This window comes from Dipodascopsis tothii (assembly GCF_038497935.1).
Source record: "Dipodascopsis tothii strain CBS 759.85 unplaced genomic scaffold V1510scaffold_20, whole genome shotgun sequence".
NCBI lineage: Eukaryota > Fungi > Ascomycota > Lipomycetes > Lipomycetales > Lipomycetaceae > Neoaidaea > Neoaidaea tothii.
The window spans coordinates 220,666-235,879 of NW_027118004.1; the positions used below are offsets into that span (position 1 = coordinate 220,666).

General features: G+C 66.5%; 5 protein-coding genes across 5 annotated transcripts; 1 reads left to right on the top strand and 4 right to left on the bottom strand.

The window, feature by feature from the left end:
- Window positions 1-1,092: 1,092 nt before the first annotated feature.
- Window positions 1,093-2,763, bottom strand: V1510DRAFT_403781 (uncharacterized protein; the record flags this gene model as incomplete). Its single annotated transcript, XM_066932186.1, has 1 exon — window positions 1,093-2,763. The coding sequence occupies one exon, from the start codon at window positions 2,761-2,763 to the stop codon at window positions 1,093-1,095; it is 1,671 nt and encodes a 556-aa protein (XP_066788311.1).
- Window positions 2,764-3,428: 665 nt separating this feature from the next.
- On the top strand, window positions 3,429-6,172 carry V1510DRAFT_418893 (kinase-like domain-containing protein). The gene has a single exon (XM_066934195.1). It carries the CDS (start codon window positions 3,460-3,462, stop codon window positions 5,800-5,802), a length of 2,343 nt encoding a protein of 780 aa, XP_066788312.1. The 5' UTR covers window positions 3,429-3,459; the 3' UTR covers window positions 5,803-6,172.
- A 560-nt stretch (window positions 6,173-6,732) lies between these two features.
- Window positions 6,733-8,464, bottom strand: V1510DRAFT_180392 (Rcd1-domain-containing protein). Its single transcript, XM_066930410.1, has 2 exons — window positions 8,372-8,464; window positions 6,733-8,040 (listed from the first exon to the last, which is right to left on the bottom strand). Exon 2 carries the CDS (start codon window positions 8,015-8,017, stop codon window positions 6,896-6,898), a length of 1,122 nt encoding a protein of 373 aa, XP_066788313.1. The 5' UTR covers window positions 8,018-8,040; window positions 8,372-8,464; the 3' UTR covers window positions 6,733-6,895.
- A 1,253-nt stretch (window positions 8,465-9,717) lies between these two features.
- V1510DRAFT_418900 (uncharacterized protein) lies at window positions 9,718-11,371 on the bottom strand. Its single transcript, XM_066934196.1, has one exon. It carries the CDS (start codon window positions 10,874-10,876, stop codon window positions 9,950-9,952), a length of 927 nt encoding a protein of 308 aa, XP_066788314.1. The 5' UTR covers window positions 10,877-11,371; the 3' UTR covers window positions 9,718-9,949.
- An 892-nt stretch (window positions 11,372-12,263) lies between these two features.
- Window positions 12,264-14,732, bottom strand: V1510DRAFT_366903 (CASP C terminal-domain-containing protein; the record flags this gene model as incomplete). The annotated part of the gene is made up of 1 exon (XM_066931288.1): window positions 12,264-14,732. The coding sequence occupies one exon, from the start codon at window positions 14,730-14,732 to the stop codon at window positions 12,264-12,266; it is 2,469 nt and encodes an 822-aa protein (XP_066788315.1).
- Window positions 14,733-15,214: the final 482 nt, after the last annotated feature.

Genomic DNA, 15,214 nt, shown 5'->3' on the forward strand with positions numbered 1-15,214 from the left:
CTTGTCGAACACGTCCAGGTCGTCGTACGCGACCGGCGCCTCGTCGTCCCCGAGCGGGCACACCGCCCCGCCCTTGATCCGGTACTGCCGCCGCGTCTGCTCGTCGAACTGCGCCGAGTTCACCGCGCGCGTGTTGGTCAGGTTGCGCAGCAGCGCCAGCCGCACCCGCGGCACGATCTCGGCCGCCTTGCGCCGCGCGCGCTCCTCCTCGCGCTCCCGCGTGATGATCTCCACGTACTCCTCGGGCTTGCCGTTCAGATCCAGCTCCGGCAGGTGCTCCAGCCCGAGCAGCTCGTTCTCCAGTGTCTGCCGTCAGCCCGCCCGCCCGCGCCCGTACCTCAATTGTCACCTCCACGCTGTCCCCGGCGATCGCCCGCCCGCTGCCGTCCTCCAGCCGGAGCGTGCCCTTGAACATGAACAGCCACTGGAACACGGCCGCGAACTCCCACATGTTGCGCATCTGCCCGAGCATCTGCGCCGTTTCGGCGTCCATCCTGCTCGACCCCCGACGGCGTCTAGCGCGAGCTGATGATTACTGGCGTCTGCGATGTCCGATGCGCCTGGATGGAGCGATTTACGTGAAGTTCGCGTGTGGTCGCACTATATACATGCCCTAACCTGAGCCGCGCCGAGCCGAGCGTGGCGCCGTGGCGGTGCGACGCGTCCGACGCGCCGCCTGCCCTGCATGAGCCGCGCGCGCTGCGGCTCGCTAGCGCTCGCCTGCGCCACGCGGGTGTATGTGCCGCTGGTGGGCGGGCGAGTCCAGCGGCGACCGCGTCGAGGTGGCTGCCTGCGGGCCGCGTGAGCCGCACACGGCGCGGCTTGTGGCCGCGGCAGCTGCCTGCCGGAGGCCGTGCGGGCGAGCCTCCGGCGGCGACTCCGTCGAGGGTAGCTGCCCTGCGGGCAGAGCCAGCCGCACGTGGTGCGGCATATAGCCGCAGCAGCTGTCTGCCGGAGGCAGCCACCCTCGACGGAGTCGCCGCCGGAGGCTCGCCCGCATCGGCCTCCGGCAGGCAGCTGCCGCGGCAGAGCGAGCCGCACGCGGTGCGGCATATAGCCGCAGAAGGCTTCCTGAGCCGCATGGCGTGCGGCTCAGTCGTCGCCGAAGATCGCCGTAAACAGGTCCGGCGCCGCGCGGTCCTGCTCCAGCGCCGCGTTGTGGTCCGGCTGCACGTCCGGCAGCGAGAACGACGCGTCGCCGGACGCGTCCCGCATGATGTCGGTCACCGCGGCCGCCGACAGCGGCGCCGCAACCGGCGCCGGCGCTTCCGGCTCGGCCGCCGGCGCGCGCACGCCAAAGCGTTTGCACAGCAGCGGCGCCGGCGCCCACGGCGCCACGGACCGCGTCAGCGCGCCGTACATGCCCATGCGCGCGGCCTGGACGTCGTCGCGCTCGGCGCGGGGCTGCGCGTCGGCCGGCGCGGCCGACGTGAAGCGCGAGGCCATCAGCCCGCCCAGCGGCTTGAACAGGCTGCCGGCGCGCTGGAACTCGCGCAGCTCGCGCAGCCAGGCGTCGCGGCGCATGGTCCCGTCGTGGACGGGCGCGGCCAGCGTTTCCGGCGCGCGCGCGCCCGTCTGCGACTCGAGGTAGGCCAGGTACCGGCCGCGCTTGGCCGGGTCGTCCGCGTACGGCAAGAACGCGCGCTCGGACAGCGCGGCCTCGGCGCGGGCGCCGTCCAGCGACGGCACGACGTTCTCCAGGCGCGCGTGCTCGAGCGCCTCGGACCGCGCCGGCGGCAGGTTCGTCTTGCCGGTCGCGCCGGCGATGCGGTCGCGCTGCTCCGGCGTGAGAAAGTCAAACACCGACTTGCCCTTGAGCGGGCGCTCGCCCAGCGCCGCGCCGCGCTCGGCCGGCGTCGAGACCGGCGCCGCGGCCGCCGGCGCCGGCACCGCCGCCACCGCCGCCGGCGGCCCGGCCGGGTCGCGCCGCACAAACGCGCCCGGCACGTAGTCGGCCGGCACCGCCGGCGGCGCGTACATCTCGGCGCCCGCCAGCCCGTCGTCGCCCAGCTCAAACCCCGCCAGCGGCGGCCGGCCGTCGAAGCACGCCCGCGCCCGTCCCCGGCCCACAAACGCGTGCGTCGACAGCCGCGCCTTGTCCTTTTTGACCTTCGGCCGGGCCGGCAGCGTCCGCATCGGCTTGATCTCCAGCCCCTCGTCCTCCTCCTCGTCCAGCAGCACGGCCGCGCCCGCGCGTTTTTTTCGCAGGGTCGCCGGGGCCGGCGCCGCCGCCGCCGCCGCCGCCGCCGCGTCGCCGTAGCCCACGCCCTGTCCGGCCACGCGCGGCCGCACGCGCAGCACGGCCGTGTTCCGCGGCGGCATGGCCACCTCGCGGCCGGCCACGACCGTCGGCCGCGCCGGCCCGATCCCGAAGCCCTCTTTCCAGCCCATTTTCTGCAGCAGCTCGACGCCCTTGGACCCCGACGCCGCCGTCAGATCCGACGGCCGCGCCACGTCCAGCCGCTCGGCCGCGCGCTGCTCGGCCATGTCCTCGTCGTCCATAAAGTCCTCTGGCCGGAACTGCTTGACCTCGGCGCGGGCCGTCCGCGACGACTTGAACTCGCTCGGCGTCCAGCCCTCCTTGGACCCGACGCTGTTGAAGTAGCCCGCCGAGAACCCGCCGGTGAAGGCGCCGTGGAACCGCCGGCGGCCGCGCTCGTCGCGGGCGTCCTGCTGCCACACGGGCACGAACCGGCCGTCGTCGTCGTCGCCGACGGGCGTGCCCAGCAGCCCGGCGTCGGCGTGGCTGCGTTTGCGGGCCATCGCGGTCGGTGGATGGCTGCGCGTCAGTGCTGCTGCGGTGCGGGCCGGCCCCAGGACCGCCCGGGCGCGCTGGCCGGCCGCTGGACGCCGCCGGCAGGCCGCGGCGGCCGCCGATCGCCGGCCGCGGCGCGCGCGGCGCGCCGCACGCCTTCCCATCAGCCATCCGCCGCGGCGCCATCCGCGCGCGCGGCCAGGCCGCGGCCAGCGCGTGCAGCCGGCCGTCGCGAGCTGTCGCCGGCGGCTGCGCCCTGCTCACCTCGCGTGCGCCCAGATCGGCCGTGTTTTCTCTCTGGCCTGGCGGCTCGGCGTGCTGCAGTGCTGCGCCGCTACCAAACACAACGCCAATTGTAACGATCACGATCGCCTTAACCCTGGACAACCCCTACGGACAGGTGGCCACGGACCGCACGCGCGCCCACGCCAGCAGACTCTCTCGGCTTCCGGTCGATCGGGCAGCCGCCGTTCCCCTCACGCTCGCCGCCGCCCCAGGCGGATTCGCACAGCCGGCCCCGCGGACCGCCGCGCAGGCCAAGGCCGCTACCAAGCAGGCCGGCCAGACCAGGCCGCAGCGCCGCCGGGCCGCCAGGCGGGCCGCGCGCAGGCCGCCGCGCCGCCGCACGCCCGCGCAGGCCGCCGCACGCGCCTGACGCGTCGATCGCCGCGATGGCGTCCACTTTGCCGCCGCTGGCGCCGTCCATGTCGGCGCCAGAGACGCCGCACGAGCCGCCGCGCTCGTCGTCGCTGGCCCGGCCCGAGGCCGGGCCGCAGCGGCACCACACGACCAAGCGCCGCACGCTGGGCGACTGGGACCTGCTCAAGACGGTGGGTGCGGGCTCGATGGGCAAGGTCAAGCTGGCCCGGCACCGCATCACGGGCGAGCTCGCCGCGGTCAAGATCATCCCGCGGTACGGCGGGCGCGAGCGCGACGCGCGCGACAAGGGCTCGTCGTCCGAGTCGCAGCACGACGGCGCGTCGCCGGGCAAGCACCAGAACAAGAGCACGTCGGCCGAGAGCAAGGAGATCCGGACGATCCGCGAGGGCGCCATCGTGTCGCTGCTCCACCACCGGTACATCTGCGGCATGAAGGAGGTGATGGTGATGCAGCACCACTACTACCTGGTGTTTGAGTACGTCAACGGCGGCCAGATGCTGGACTACATCATCTCGCACGGCCGGCTGAAGGAGAAGCAGGCGCGCAAGTTCGCGCGCCAGATCGCGTCCGCGCTGGACTACTGCCACCACAACTCGGTTGTGCACCGCGACCTGAAGATCGAGAACATCCTGATCTCCAAGTCGGGCGACATCCAGATCATCGACTTTGGCCTGTCGAACCTGTTCTCGCCGCGGTCGCTGCTCAAGACCTTCTGCGGCTCGCTGTACTTCGCCGCGCCCGAGCTGCTCAACGCGCGCCAGTACGTCGGGCCCGAGGTCGACATCTGGTCGTTCGGCATCGTGCTGTACGTGCTCGCCTGCGGCAAGGTGCCCTTCGACGACCAGTCCATGCCCGCGCTGCACGCCAAGATCAAGCGCGGCCACGTCGACTACCCGAACTGGCTGTCGGTCGAGTGCAAGAACCTGCTGTCGCGCATGCTCGTCGTGGACCCCAAGGCCCGCGCCACGCTCGCCGAGATCATCAACCACCCGTGGATGCTCAAGGGCTGCGACGGGCCCCAGGACTCGTACATCCCGTACCGCCGCCCGCTGACGCTGCCGCTGGACCCGGAGGTCCTGCGGGGCATGCAGGGCTTCGAGTTCGGCCCCGAGGCCACGATCGAGGCCGACCTGACGGCCATCGTCGAGAGCGCCGAGTACCAGGCCGCGTCCACGGCCTGGTACCGGCTCAACAACTCGACCCACTTCACCAACACGCCCATCTCGCCCACCTCGGGCTCGTCCGGCCTGCTCTCGCCGCTGCTCTCGTTCGAGCACAACAGCGCGCTCGACGGGCCCAAGCACAAGAAGCCCGGCAGCGCGTTCTCGTTCGACTTCTACAAGCGCAAGTCGGCCTCGTCCTCGGGCTCGCACCTGCCGCCCAACGCCGGCGACGTCTACCTCTCGAACCACACCCCGGACCCGACCAACGCCTACCACCCGCTGGTCTCGATCTACTACCTCGTGCGCGAGAAGCAGGAGCGCGCGCGCCGCCGCCCGGTCTCGCTGCTGACGTCGTCGCCGTCGATGGTCATCCACGGCAACCCGAGCGTGGTCTCGGCCATGAAGAAGAGCCAGTCCCACAACGGCGAGATGGTTGTGCCGGTGATTCCGGTGCCCGAGACCGCCCACACCCACACCTCGTCGCTGGACGCGGCCGCGGCCGTCGGCGGCTCGGCCGCCATCCCGGTGCCGGTCGCCCACACGCGCTCGCTGTTCCCGGGCCGCTCGCGCTCGGTCAACCACGGCCACTCGGGCTACATCCCGCCGACGCCGCCGTCGCCCCACAAGGGCCGGTACCTGCCGCCGACCGAGGAGCACGCGCCGGCGCCGGCGCTGTCGCCGACGGCCTCGCCCTCGGACCACTCGCTGACGTCGCCGGGCGGCGCGCGGCTGCCGCACGGCCCGCCGGCGGCGTCGCCGCCGCTGCTGGCCCCGCACCCGATGCCCAAGAAGGAGTTCTCGGTCGGCGGCATCCTGCGCCGCATCTCGACCCGCAAGGGCTCGTCTCGCCGCAAGGACCGCGCCGCCGACCAGCCGCCGCCGCCGGCGGTCCCGACCGGCGCCGACGGCCTGCCGCCGCAGCACTTTGACGACTACACCGCGGCCGACGACGCGGCCGACGCCCCCGCCACCGCGGGCTCGACGCCTTCCGAGGACGACGAGCTCGTGCCCACGCCCTCCCCGTCTGCGGTCCCGCCCCTGCCCGCCGACGCGCCCTCGCCAGACCTCACCGACCTGCCGCCGCCGCCGCCGCCGCCCAAGGAGTCGTCCAGCAAGGGCATGATCCGCTTCGAGCGGCTGTTCTCGCGCGCCTCCAATCTCGGCCGCTCCACCTCCATCTCCGAGGGCACCTACAACCGCCGCGTCTCGCGCGGCCTCTCGTGAGCCGACGCTTATAGAGTCGGGCGGGACCGCGACGAGATTTTTTGTCGTTATTTGTACTGCGCGCGCGCGCATCACTTTCGGTTTGGGGACGGCTACGGCGCATCGAACGGGACAGGGGCTCGGCGGGTATGGCACAGCACCGAACACACAAGTTTTGTTTACGCTGCTTTCTTCGACTTCTCTTCTCAGCTTTAATTTCTTTAATTCTTTTATTTGTTTTGATAGACGGACGAGCGGTCGACACGGCCTGCTGTCACCGGACCAAAAAAATTACGTTGGCCGAAGTCTCCTCGGACAGCGATATGTTTGTGTTTGACTAGTAATAATATTTTTTTTTAACGGAGGTTGAGTTGCGGGTGCTCTGGGGCATGCCGGTCGGGCGGCTGGTGCTGACACACTGCCGCAGTTGCCTGACACATTGCCGCGGATGTCTGACATATTGCCGCGGCAGTCTGACACATTGCCGCAGTCGCTGGGATAATTGCCGCCTCTGTCTGACACATTGCCGCTGTCGTCTGACACATTGCCGCGGGTGCTGACATATTGCCGCCGATATCTGACATATTGCCGCCAGTGTCTGGCATATTGCCGCCGATGTCTGTCATATTGCCGCCATATCTGGCATATTGCCGCAGTGAAATGCCCATAGCCGCAGCCATCTGACGTCTACCGCAGCCGTCCGGCACGTACCCGCAGACACCTGGCCACGCCCACAGCATTCTGCACCGCAGCGCCACGCTCTCAAGAACAATATATTCATAGTACATTCAAAAGGTCGAAACCGTATAATATAGACAAGTAAGTTGTGTATACAATGAAGAAGAAAAAGAGGCCAACGGTCGATGAAATGATAAACGATATGACGGTCGGACCCGGATGATCATAAAACAACAAAAGAGATTATCAAAACGAATTTTCATAATACAGAGATCTCAATCGGTGCCCGTAACAGAGACAAAAATGCTAATGCAGCCTTACAAGCGCTTGGATCCGCGTCGGCTCTCGCGCGCTCGGGTCACCACGGCTGGTTCCGGGGATGATGCAATAGTAGTACATATGGGTTCGTGCTGGTATTTTGCTTTTGGGTCGCCGCTCACTCGCTGTAGCTGTCGGCCAGGTTCACGAGAAGCTGGGCCAGACAGCGCTTGGTGGTTGTGTCGTCGCGCAGCGCGTGGCTGAAGGTCGCGTCCCGCAGCGGCTCCGGCAGGCACTGGCGCAGCGCGTCGCGCGCGCGCGGGTTGTCCGACAGGCGCAGATAGCACCGCACGACGTGCTTCAGCAGCCGCACTGTCTGCTGGTCCACCAGCTGCGACACCATGTTCGACAGCACCGACGCCACCGCGTAGAACCGGTCGTACGTCTGGCAGATGTAGGCCAGGCCCATGTCGTCGAGCAGGATCTTCTGCACGATGAAGATTGCCACCGTCTTGGACAGCTCCGAGCCGGACTCCATGATGCGCAGGCAAAGCGGGATGATCTCCGTCGACAGCAGGAAGTTGATCACGTCCGGCGAGTCGTTCTTCACCAGTGCGCCGATAACGCCCAGCGATGTCAGCCGCAGGTACTCGAACGGCTTGGTCTTGTACGTGGTGTTCAGGAACGGGTACAGGAACAGCGGGATGTGCGCGGCCAGGAACGCCGATCGCGTCTCGTTATGCGACGCGACGCACTGCAGCAGCGCCAGCGCATTGCACACCCGGTTTGAAGCCGCCGACGTCAGTGTCGGCGGCGACAGCGCCGGGTATACGTACACGATCTCCTGGAGCAGCGTGGCCATGATTCCAAAAGAGTGCCACAGGATCAGCGCTAGCTCGTCGAACTGCTCGCGCTTCTTGGACAGCTCCAATAGCGCCTGCTCACGCGAAGGGCCTTGCATGAGCTCGAGGATCCAGCCGTAGATCTTGGCCTCGTCCTCGGTCAGCTGCGGCACGCCGCCAGGGCCCTGCTGCGCCTGCGCCACTTGCTGCTGCGCCTGAGCTTGAGCCTGGGCTTGAGCCTGAGCCTGGGCTTGAGCCTGAGCCTGCGCCTGAGCCTGAGCCTGCGCCTGAGCCTGCGCCTGAGCCTGAGCCTGCGCCTGAGCCTGCGCGCGCTGCTGCACTTGCTGCACCTGCTGCGCCTGCTGCGCCTGCGCCTGTTGTTGCGCCATGGCCTGCGCCTGTTGTGCCTGCTGCGCCTGCGACGTGCTGCCCGATGCGCTCATAGGCTGTCCGAACATTGTCTGGTCACTCAATTGCTCCACTGTCTGTCAGCCGTTGTCTTTGTGGATGGCGCCGCGGTGTGGCGGCCGGATGCTGTCGGATGTCGGCCGGCGCTGCGGGGAAACGTGTCCGCGGCCGCAGCTGGTGGTATCCCGCGGAGTCCTCGGCCGACTGCGCGCCACCGACCAGCTGTGGCCTAGATGCTGGCCCATCGGCCGTCCTCGGCCGCCCGGCCGATTCGCTCGGCCGCCCGCTGCCGCCGACAACCGGCCGTGCCGGCCGCCAAACCCCGTATTCGTCCGGCACCGTGCCATCCATCTGTGCGCGTCCACCACCGCTGCGGGCCTGGTCCCGATCGACCAAAAACTCACCTGGCAATCAAACGGCCCGCCCGTGGACTATGCTAGAAACCGGCGTCTTCGTCGCCGATCGCGTGAATACCGCAGCTCAAGCTGATCCGGCAATCACCGACTATAGCCTGCCAGGTCTGCAAACACTCGACCCGGTTGTGCTCGCACACAGTCGGCTCGGGGTTGGCACACAACGGCCGATGGCTCGGTCGGGTGCGGTCTGCGGTCGCTCTAGCCGTCAAGACGGCCTGACGATGCGCTTCCAGTAGTTGCGCGGTTCCAGCGTCGATCTGGAGCCGAGGTTGTGCGAGTGGGGATTCTTCGCGCGATCCGGACCCTTCGCAGGCGGTCGTGGGCGCAAATGCTCTTTCGTTCTGGTTTTTTTGATGGACCAGGCGAGTTTGACCAGTGGTCGGCTCCCATGGCGGTGTGCCGCGATCCCTGCACCGCCACACACCGGCCTCGCGCCACACCGGGCATAGGGTTGGTCTCTTAGGGTTTGCGTCCGGTCGGCCTTCCCCTGCGCCGGCGTCAATGACGCGCCTGGTTCAATTCCAGACCGGCACTCGCTTTACGCGATTGGCCGGCCTGCCGCCAGCCATACCGGCTACGTGCTGGACCTGGGCACGGAGAGTCGGCTACGCAGGAGCGCGGCCGCCAGATCACGGCGGCCGAGCCGCAGCACCGCAGGCTGCATTTGTACAAAGGTCACGTACCACGGCACTGGTACGCGTGCGCTAGCGTGCCTCACGCCAGCTGAGACACGAGATCAGCAGTGGCGAGTGGAACCGGCGGCCTGGGTCCTCCTGCCACGTTGCCTGAACCTCGGTGTTGCCCGATCGCGCAGGTGGGGGGGCGTACGTGGACGGGGCGCGCCGGCCGCCCGCGCCGGGCGGTCACGGCTGTGCGGCCGCCACGGCCCCGCACCAAGGCCGCTCGGTTGGCCACGTCTACGTAATTGTTCGCACGGCCACCCGCAGCAACCAGGCTCGGACCGCCGGCAGTCGAATTTAGCGTTGCCTTTGTGCGCGCCTAGGGCGACGTTGGCGTGGCCTGACCAGCGCAGCTGTCGCCCACCAAGGTGGAGAAGCGCCAATGTCTGGCGAGCCGAAAAGGGGCATGCGGCGACGGCGACCCGACCCGCCACGCGCCAGCGGGTATGGCTCGACCCGCGCCGCGTCCGTGCGGGTATGACCTCCCGGCGCGTCGACTCTGAATCGTCAGGGACCAGACGATTCAGCCCGGACCCAATCAGCCACGGACCACGCGACCGTTAGACCAAGACACAACAAGGCTCGTGAGCGCCGCTAGGCAGCCACCAGCGCTTACGAGTCCGAGCTCCTGGCGACAACGTCCGGGCCCCATTGTTGAGTGTATTAAATCATTTCATTTCTAAACCAAAACATACTGGTCCGATGTCTGGCGGTTACAGGCCAAGGACACTTCGCTCATTAAAAATAAACAAATCGACGAAAACTTTTGCTCTCCTTTCTCCCAGAAAAAATCAGATACATCACAAGTATTTTTGCAGCGTTTTGACAATTTTCACGTTTTTTTGTTCCATTTCTCCCTTTTCTGTCTTTTATTGCCGTTAAACTTTCAACCACGTAGCAGCGAGACTTCCGCCTCGAGACACTTGATGCGCTCGAGAGCGGCCTCGAGCTTGGCCGCGGTGTCGTCACGCTCAACCTGGAGCTCGTCGACCTGTTTCTCAAGATCCGAAAGGCGGAGCGTCTTGCGCTCACGCGAACGACGGGCTGCCAGCGTGTTACGCGCACGCTTGACAAGCACCGGGTCCTCTGCGTCATTGACAACAATGGGGGGCAAAGGCTCAGATCGAGGTCGACGAGTGTAGGACTGAGGCGTGACGCGCTTGCGCTTGCGCTCAGAGATGCTCACCGCGAGACCGTCCGCCGAGATGATCATGGCATCCGGCGAATCGAGCTCCGACAGCGGCGTCTCGGGCGTCAGGCTCGGCGACGACTGCGCAACACGCAGCGGCGACGGTTTGCCGACGCCCTTGCCCTTGACCAGCGGCGACGCCTGCGTAGACGGCGCCGCCGGCGGCAGCATCGGAGTCGCGACAGGCAGCGCCGACATCATCGGCGAGGCCTGCAGCGACAGCGACGAAGCCGCTGGAACATCGTGCTGGGGCTTGGAGAAGATCGTCGGCGGGGCCGACGACTCGAATCCAAAATCACCAAACAGCGGGTCCCAGTCGTTCGGGTTGCCGACCGACTCAAACATCGGCGACGCTTCCAGCTGGTCCGGAGAGTCCAGCGGAGTCGCCGTCGAGGTCGAGCTAGGGAAAAAGTTTGCAGGCGTGACAGAGTAGGGAGTGTTCTGGAGACTAGCCGGGAGGCTGTCCTCGTCCTGAAGATCGGCCATAGGCAGGGCCATCAAATCGGGGAGAGACTCCAAAGAGAAGAGAGTAGCAAGGTCGAAGTGGTCGTCGCCGACCTTTCCGACCGCGCCGCCCACGGCCGAGCCAATGAGCGGCGAAGATTCCGACGTCGTGAACACCATGTTTTTCTGATCTAGATCCTGCGATGCTGACTTTTTGACGGAGTTACAAAACTGAATAAACTGATTGAACGAATCTGGAGGGTTTCTATACACTTTTTCTGATTGCTGAGTATTCAAACTAGGCTGGCCGTTGCCGGTAGACTTGTGCTGATTATTCAAGGAGAGGCGAAGAGGTGCCTGATGAGATAGCGGACGCTGACTCAAAAATTGCTGATACAATTTCAAAAGATCCCGAGGGACAGAAGCATTGTGAGGAAGCCATTTTGGTGGTGGGTAGTAACAGTAGTTGAGAAACTCTGTACTTTTATCGAACAATTCTGCGAGAGAAGAGGTTTAGGTCGATGTCTGTAAAGACGTCGGTAGTGGTTGCTGGCGAGAGACTAGCTTGTTAACGGGTTCCAGGGTGTCTGGTTTGCAGGGCGCTGACGAAAAGATTTAGAACGACATTTTGTATTCTAAATCTGTATCAATCAACTGGTATAAGAGCTTGGGGGGGTGAAGAAAAAAAAGAAAAGTGCGAGCGCACAAAAAGATATAAAATCTCATCAACCTGGCAGCCACCGGTCCCGGCGTTGTGGTTGTCGCACCGCAGCAATGGCCTGCACCACACAAAACTCTAAATTCCTAAACCGCGCACTCGCTGCTAGATTCTTGCGCAGCGCGCAACGCCCAGTACCCCGGCAAAGTTACTTTGGCCCAAGCGCCTCGCGGCTGTGCACTTGTGCCCCGGGTTCTCCTCCTCTGGCCGTTGGCGCCGCGCCGGCTAGCGAGGCCGCGCTATTTGTGACCCCAAGTGCGTTGCGTCGCGGCTGCTGTGTAGGTATGACTAACAGTTCGGACGCCCTTAAAACCGCACTAAACCCAAGTTGCGCACTACATGTGCCCTAGCCCTGTAGGAAGCAGTCACATTATTCGCGCCGCGGCTCCGTTCCGCGTACTTGGGTTCTGCTTCTCGCTGCACTAGCCGCACACGAGCTAGCAAGGCCTGTATCTGAAGTCTGATTACTTAATATCTACACCTGCGTTATCTCTGCTCGCTCGCGCGCCCGCCGGCCGGCTCCTCCACCGCGCCCTAGTCCAAGACGGGACGCCAGAGACCAGCCGAGCGGGCCACTGCCCCCGAATAGGCAGCCGCGCGTACAGCAAAGTGACCTCACGCCAACGCGCGGGTAGCCCGTAGAGGCGCGATTGAGAAATTTTGGCAGTCAATTGGCAGCCACTATGCGTAAAACAGACATCAGTCTGCGGTGCCGAGGCGGGGATGCGTCGGTGGCTGTCGTAGCCTCCCCTAACGGGAGGCCCAAGCCACGTCTCGTGTGTACATTGTGTGGCCCCGGAGCCGCGAGGAACGCCTCGTGCGGCTCGTGCGGCTTATGCATCTTCGCGTTCATCGGAGCACGGCGCCCCCGACCGGCGCGCCGGCTGCCGCCGCAGGCGCGGCAGCCGCCGCCGCTGCCGCAGCCGCTGCCGGTGCCTCGAACGCCGCCGCACCGCCCAGCCCCGCCCCGGGTACGTCCCGCGCGGCGTCCGCCTCCGTCAGCTCTCCCATGGCCAGGTACCAGATCACGCCCATCACAAACACATGCAGACACGTCAGGTAGACGAAGAACATATTGCGCGAGTACTTGTTCGAAAGCACGACTCGGGTGAGACCGTAGATCACGCGTTCGAGCGGGCCCATGCGCGACATAGCCCGTTCTTGTTCGCGGCCGCGGAACTGTGCAAACGGCGAGATGTTCTCCTCGTATTCTGACCGGTACCGGTCCTCGCCAGCGACTGCCGGCGGCGGCAGCGCGCGCGGCGTCGGCTGGCGGTACGTTGAGATGTACCGCGTCTTCTCGTAGAGCGCGAGGTTGTCGCGTTGCAGAGCTTCGATCTCGCCGCGCAGGCCGGTGATGGTGTTGAACTCTTTGCGGAGCTCCTCCTCGAGCTCAGCGTTGCGCGCGCGGAAGCGGTCGCGCTGCTGGGTGATGATCGGCAGGATCGAGGGGTCGCTGCCGGGGACAGTCAGGGACGAGACGGACATGGCGTCGTCGCGGCGGCCGCCAAAGACGGAGTGTGTCGGCGTGTTGAGGCTCGGCGGCGACGTGTTGACGCGCGACGGGTTGTAGGACTTGAGCGACATGGTGGCCGCGCCGGCGTCGTGGAAGCTGACGAGATCGTCCTCGAGCTTGACGGTGAGCTTGCGGCTCTGGTTGAGCGCAACCTCGGTGGAGTGTAGCTTGGCGGAGAGGTCAGCTGCCTGGGCCAACGCCCGCTCGTGCTCGACCCGCAGCGTCGTGACCTCTCCCGACAGCTTCTTGTTGCGCGCGAGCAGCAGCTGCTCGAGCGATTCGGGCTGGCCGTTGGTCGGCCGCGGCTCGTCGTCGTCGTCGAGTCCGGTCGAGAACTCGACGTACTTGAGGATGTCGAGCTCGCGCTTGATCTCGTCGTAGTCGTCGACGCGACGCAGACGCGCCTTGAGCGCCTCGACCTCGTCCGCACGCAGCTTGTTCTCGCGCTCGAGCGTGGCCAGCCGCTTCTTATGCGCCGCCTTGCTGTCGCGGGCGTCGTCGCGAAGCGCGTCGAGCTTGCGGCCCAGCGCCGTGTTCTCGGCGATCAGGTCGTCCAGCCGGCGCTGGGCCTCCTCCGAGATCTGCACGGCCTCGCCGCGGGTCTCGGCCTTGGCGCGCTCGAGCTCCTGCCGGAGCTCGAGGTTGCGGCGCTCGGTCTGTAGCGCGCGGAAGTTGATGCGCTCGAGGTCCGCGGCCAGGATCTCGGCCTCGGCCAGCCGGCCGGCAACGCCGTCGCCCAGCTTCTGCTCGTGCTGCGTCAGCTGCGCCTGCGCGACCTCGTGGTTCGCTCGCAGCTCGCGGATGGTCTCGCGCATGTCGGTCGACTGCCGCACGTAGTCGTCCTCCTTGAGCTTCCACCCGCGCTCCTTCTCGTCCATCAGCGCCTTGAGCTCGGCCTCTTTGTCCGCGACGCGCTGCGCGGCCACGTCAATCACCCGCTGCTCGGCCACCCGCAGTTTGCGCCCGAGCTCGTCGTAGTCCTCGTACCGCCGCAGCTCGCGCCGCAGCTTGCCGACCTCCGCCGTCAGCCGGCCGACCTCCTCGCTCTTGGCCATCGCGTCCAGCGTCGCCTCCAGCAGCGGGTATGGGTCCGGCGCCTCGCCGAGCGCCCGGTACACGTTCAGGAATGCGGTTTCGGCGAACTTGCCGCGCTTCGTAAGGTTGTCGATCTCGGTCTGGTACGCCTTGAGCAGCGACTTGATCTCGACCAGCTTTTCCTCGTCTCCGAGCCGCCGAAACTCTTTGGTCTTGGACGCCAGGTCCTTGCGTGACACCATTGACAGTTTCTGCGTCTCGAAGATCTCCTCGGTCTGCGTGTCGAGCTCGCGCTGCAGATTTGAGAACCCGATGTTGGACCACACTTGCAGCGCCTGTTCGAACGGCGTTTTGGAGAGCACGCTCGCATCTTCTGAGCCCCGCCGCGAGTGCGCGGTCGACTGAGGACGCCCGGGCGAAGGCGCCGGACTGAAGCTGCTCAGCGCGGGCGAACTGGGCGGCGGCGTCGACGGCCGGACGGCCGCGGCCAGCGGGGCTGGCGCCACTTCTGCCGTGGCCACGGTCGGCGCGACCTCCGCTGGCTCAACCGCCGGCGCCTCTGCGGCCTCTGCAGCCGGCGCGGCCTCCTCTGGCTCTGCTGGCTCGTCCAGGGCGGTCTCCGTCGTCGTCGCGGCTTCGTCGATCGGGTCCTCTGCGGCTGCCGCGGGCACCGCCACAGCCTCCGTCACGTCCTCATCCGTCGGCGCACCATCTGCCGTCGTCTCCGCATCGGTCCCGGCCGGCTCTGCCGGTGCATCCTCGTCCATATGCTCGGTCGTGGCCATTTCGCCGTCCGGGACCTGATTCTGGGTGTCCTCTTGGACAGGCTCAATCACTTCGTCTGCCTGGGGTATCGCGCTCTCGTCTTGATTCATCGTCTCTGAGTCTATTCCGGTATGTCCACCAGCACCTGTTTGCGTCCAAAGCTCGACCCGACGATTCGTGATCGATACAAGTCGGTCGCGATGGTCCGGTGGTTGGATGTCGGGGTGCAGCAACCGCGTGGTTAAGCTCTCTCCCAAAAGGAAAGGCGCACCACCAATGTTTACGACACGCTCTGGCAGCCAGCGGCCGGCGACGCGGCCGGGACGCGGCGGGGATGGTCGTGGGCGCGTAGACTGATGATCCGGACGTGTCGGGACGCGCCGAGTGGCGGCTGAACGTGTAGGGGGGGCAACCGTGGCGAGACGGCTGCGAGACGGCTGAAAAGCTGGTAATTGCGGGCGATTGGCCGGCCGTTGGACGGCCT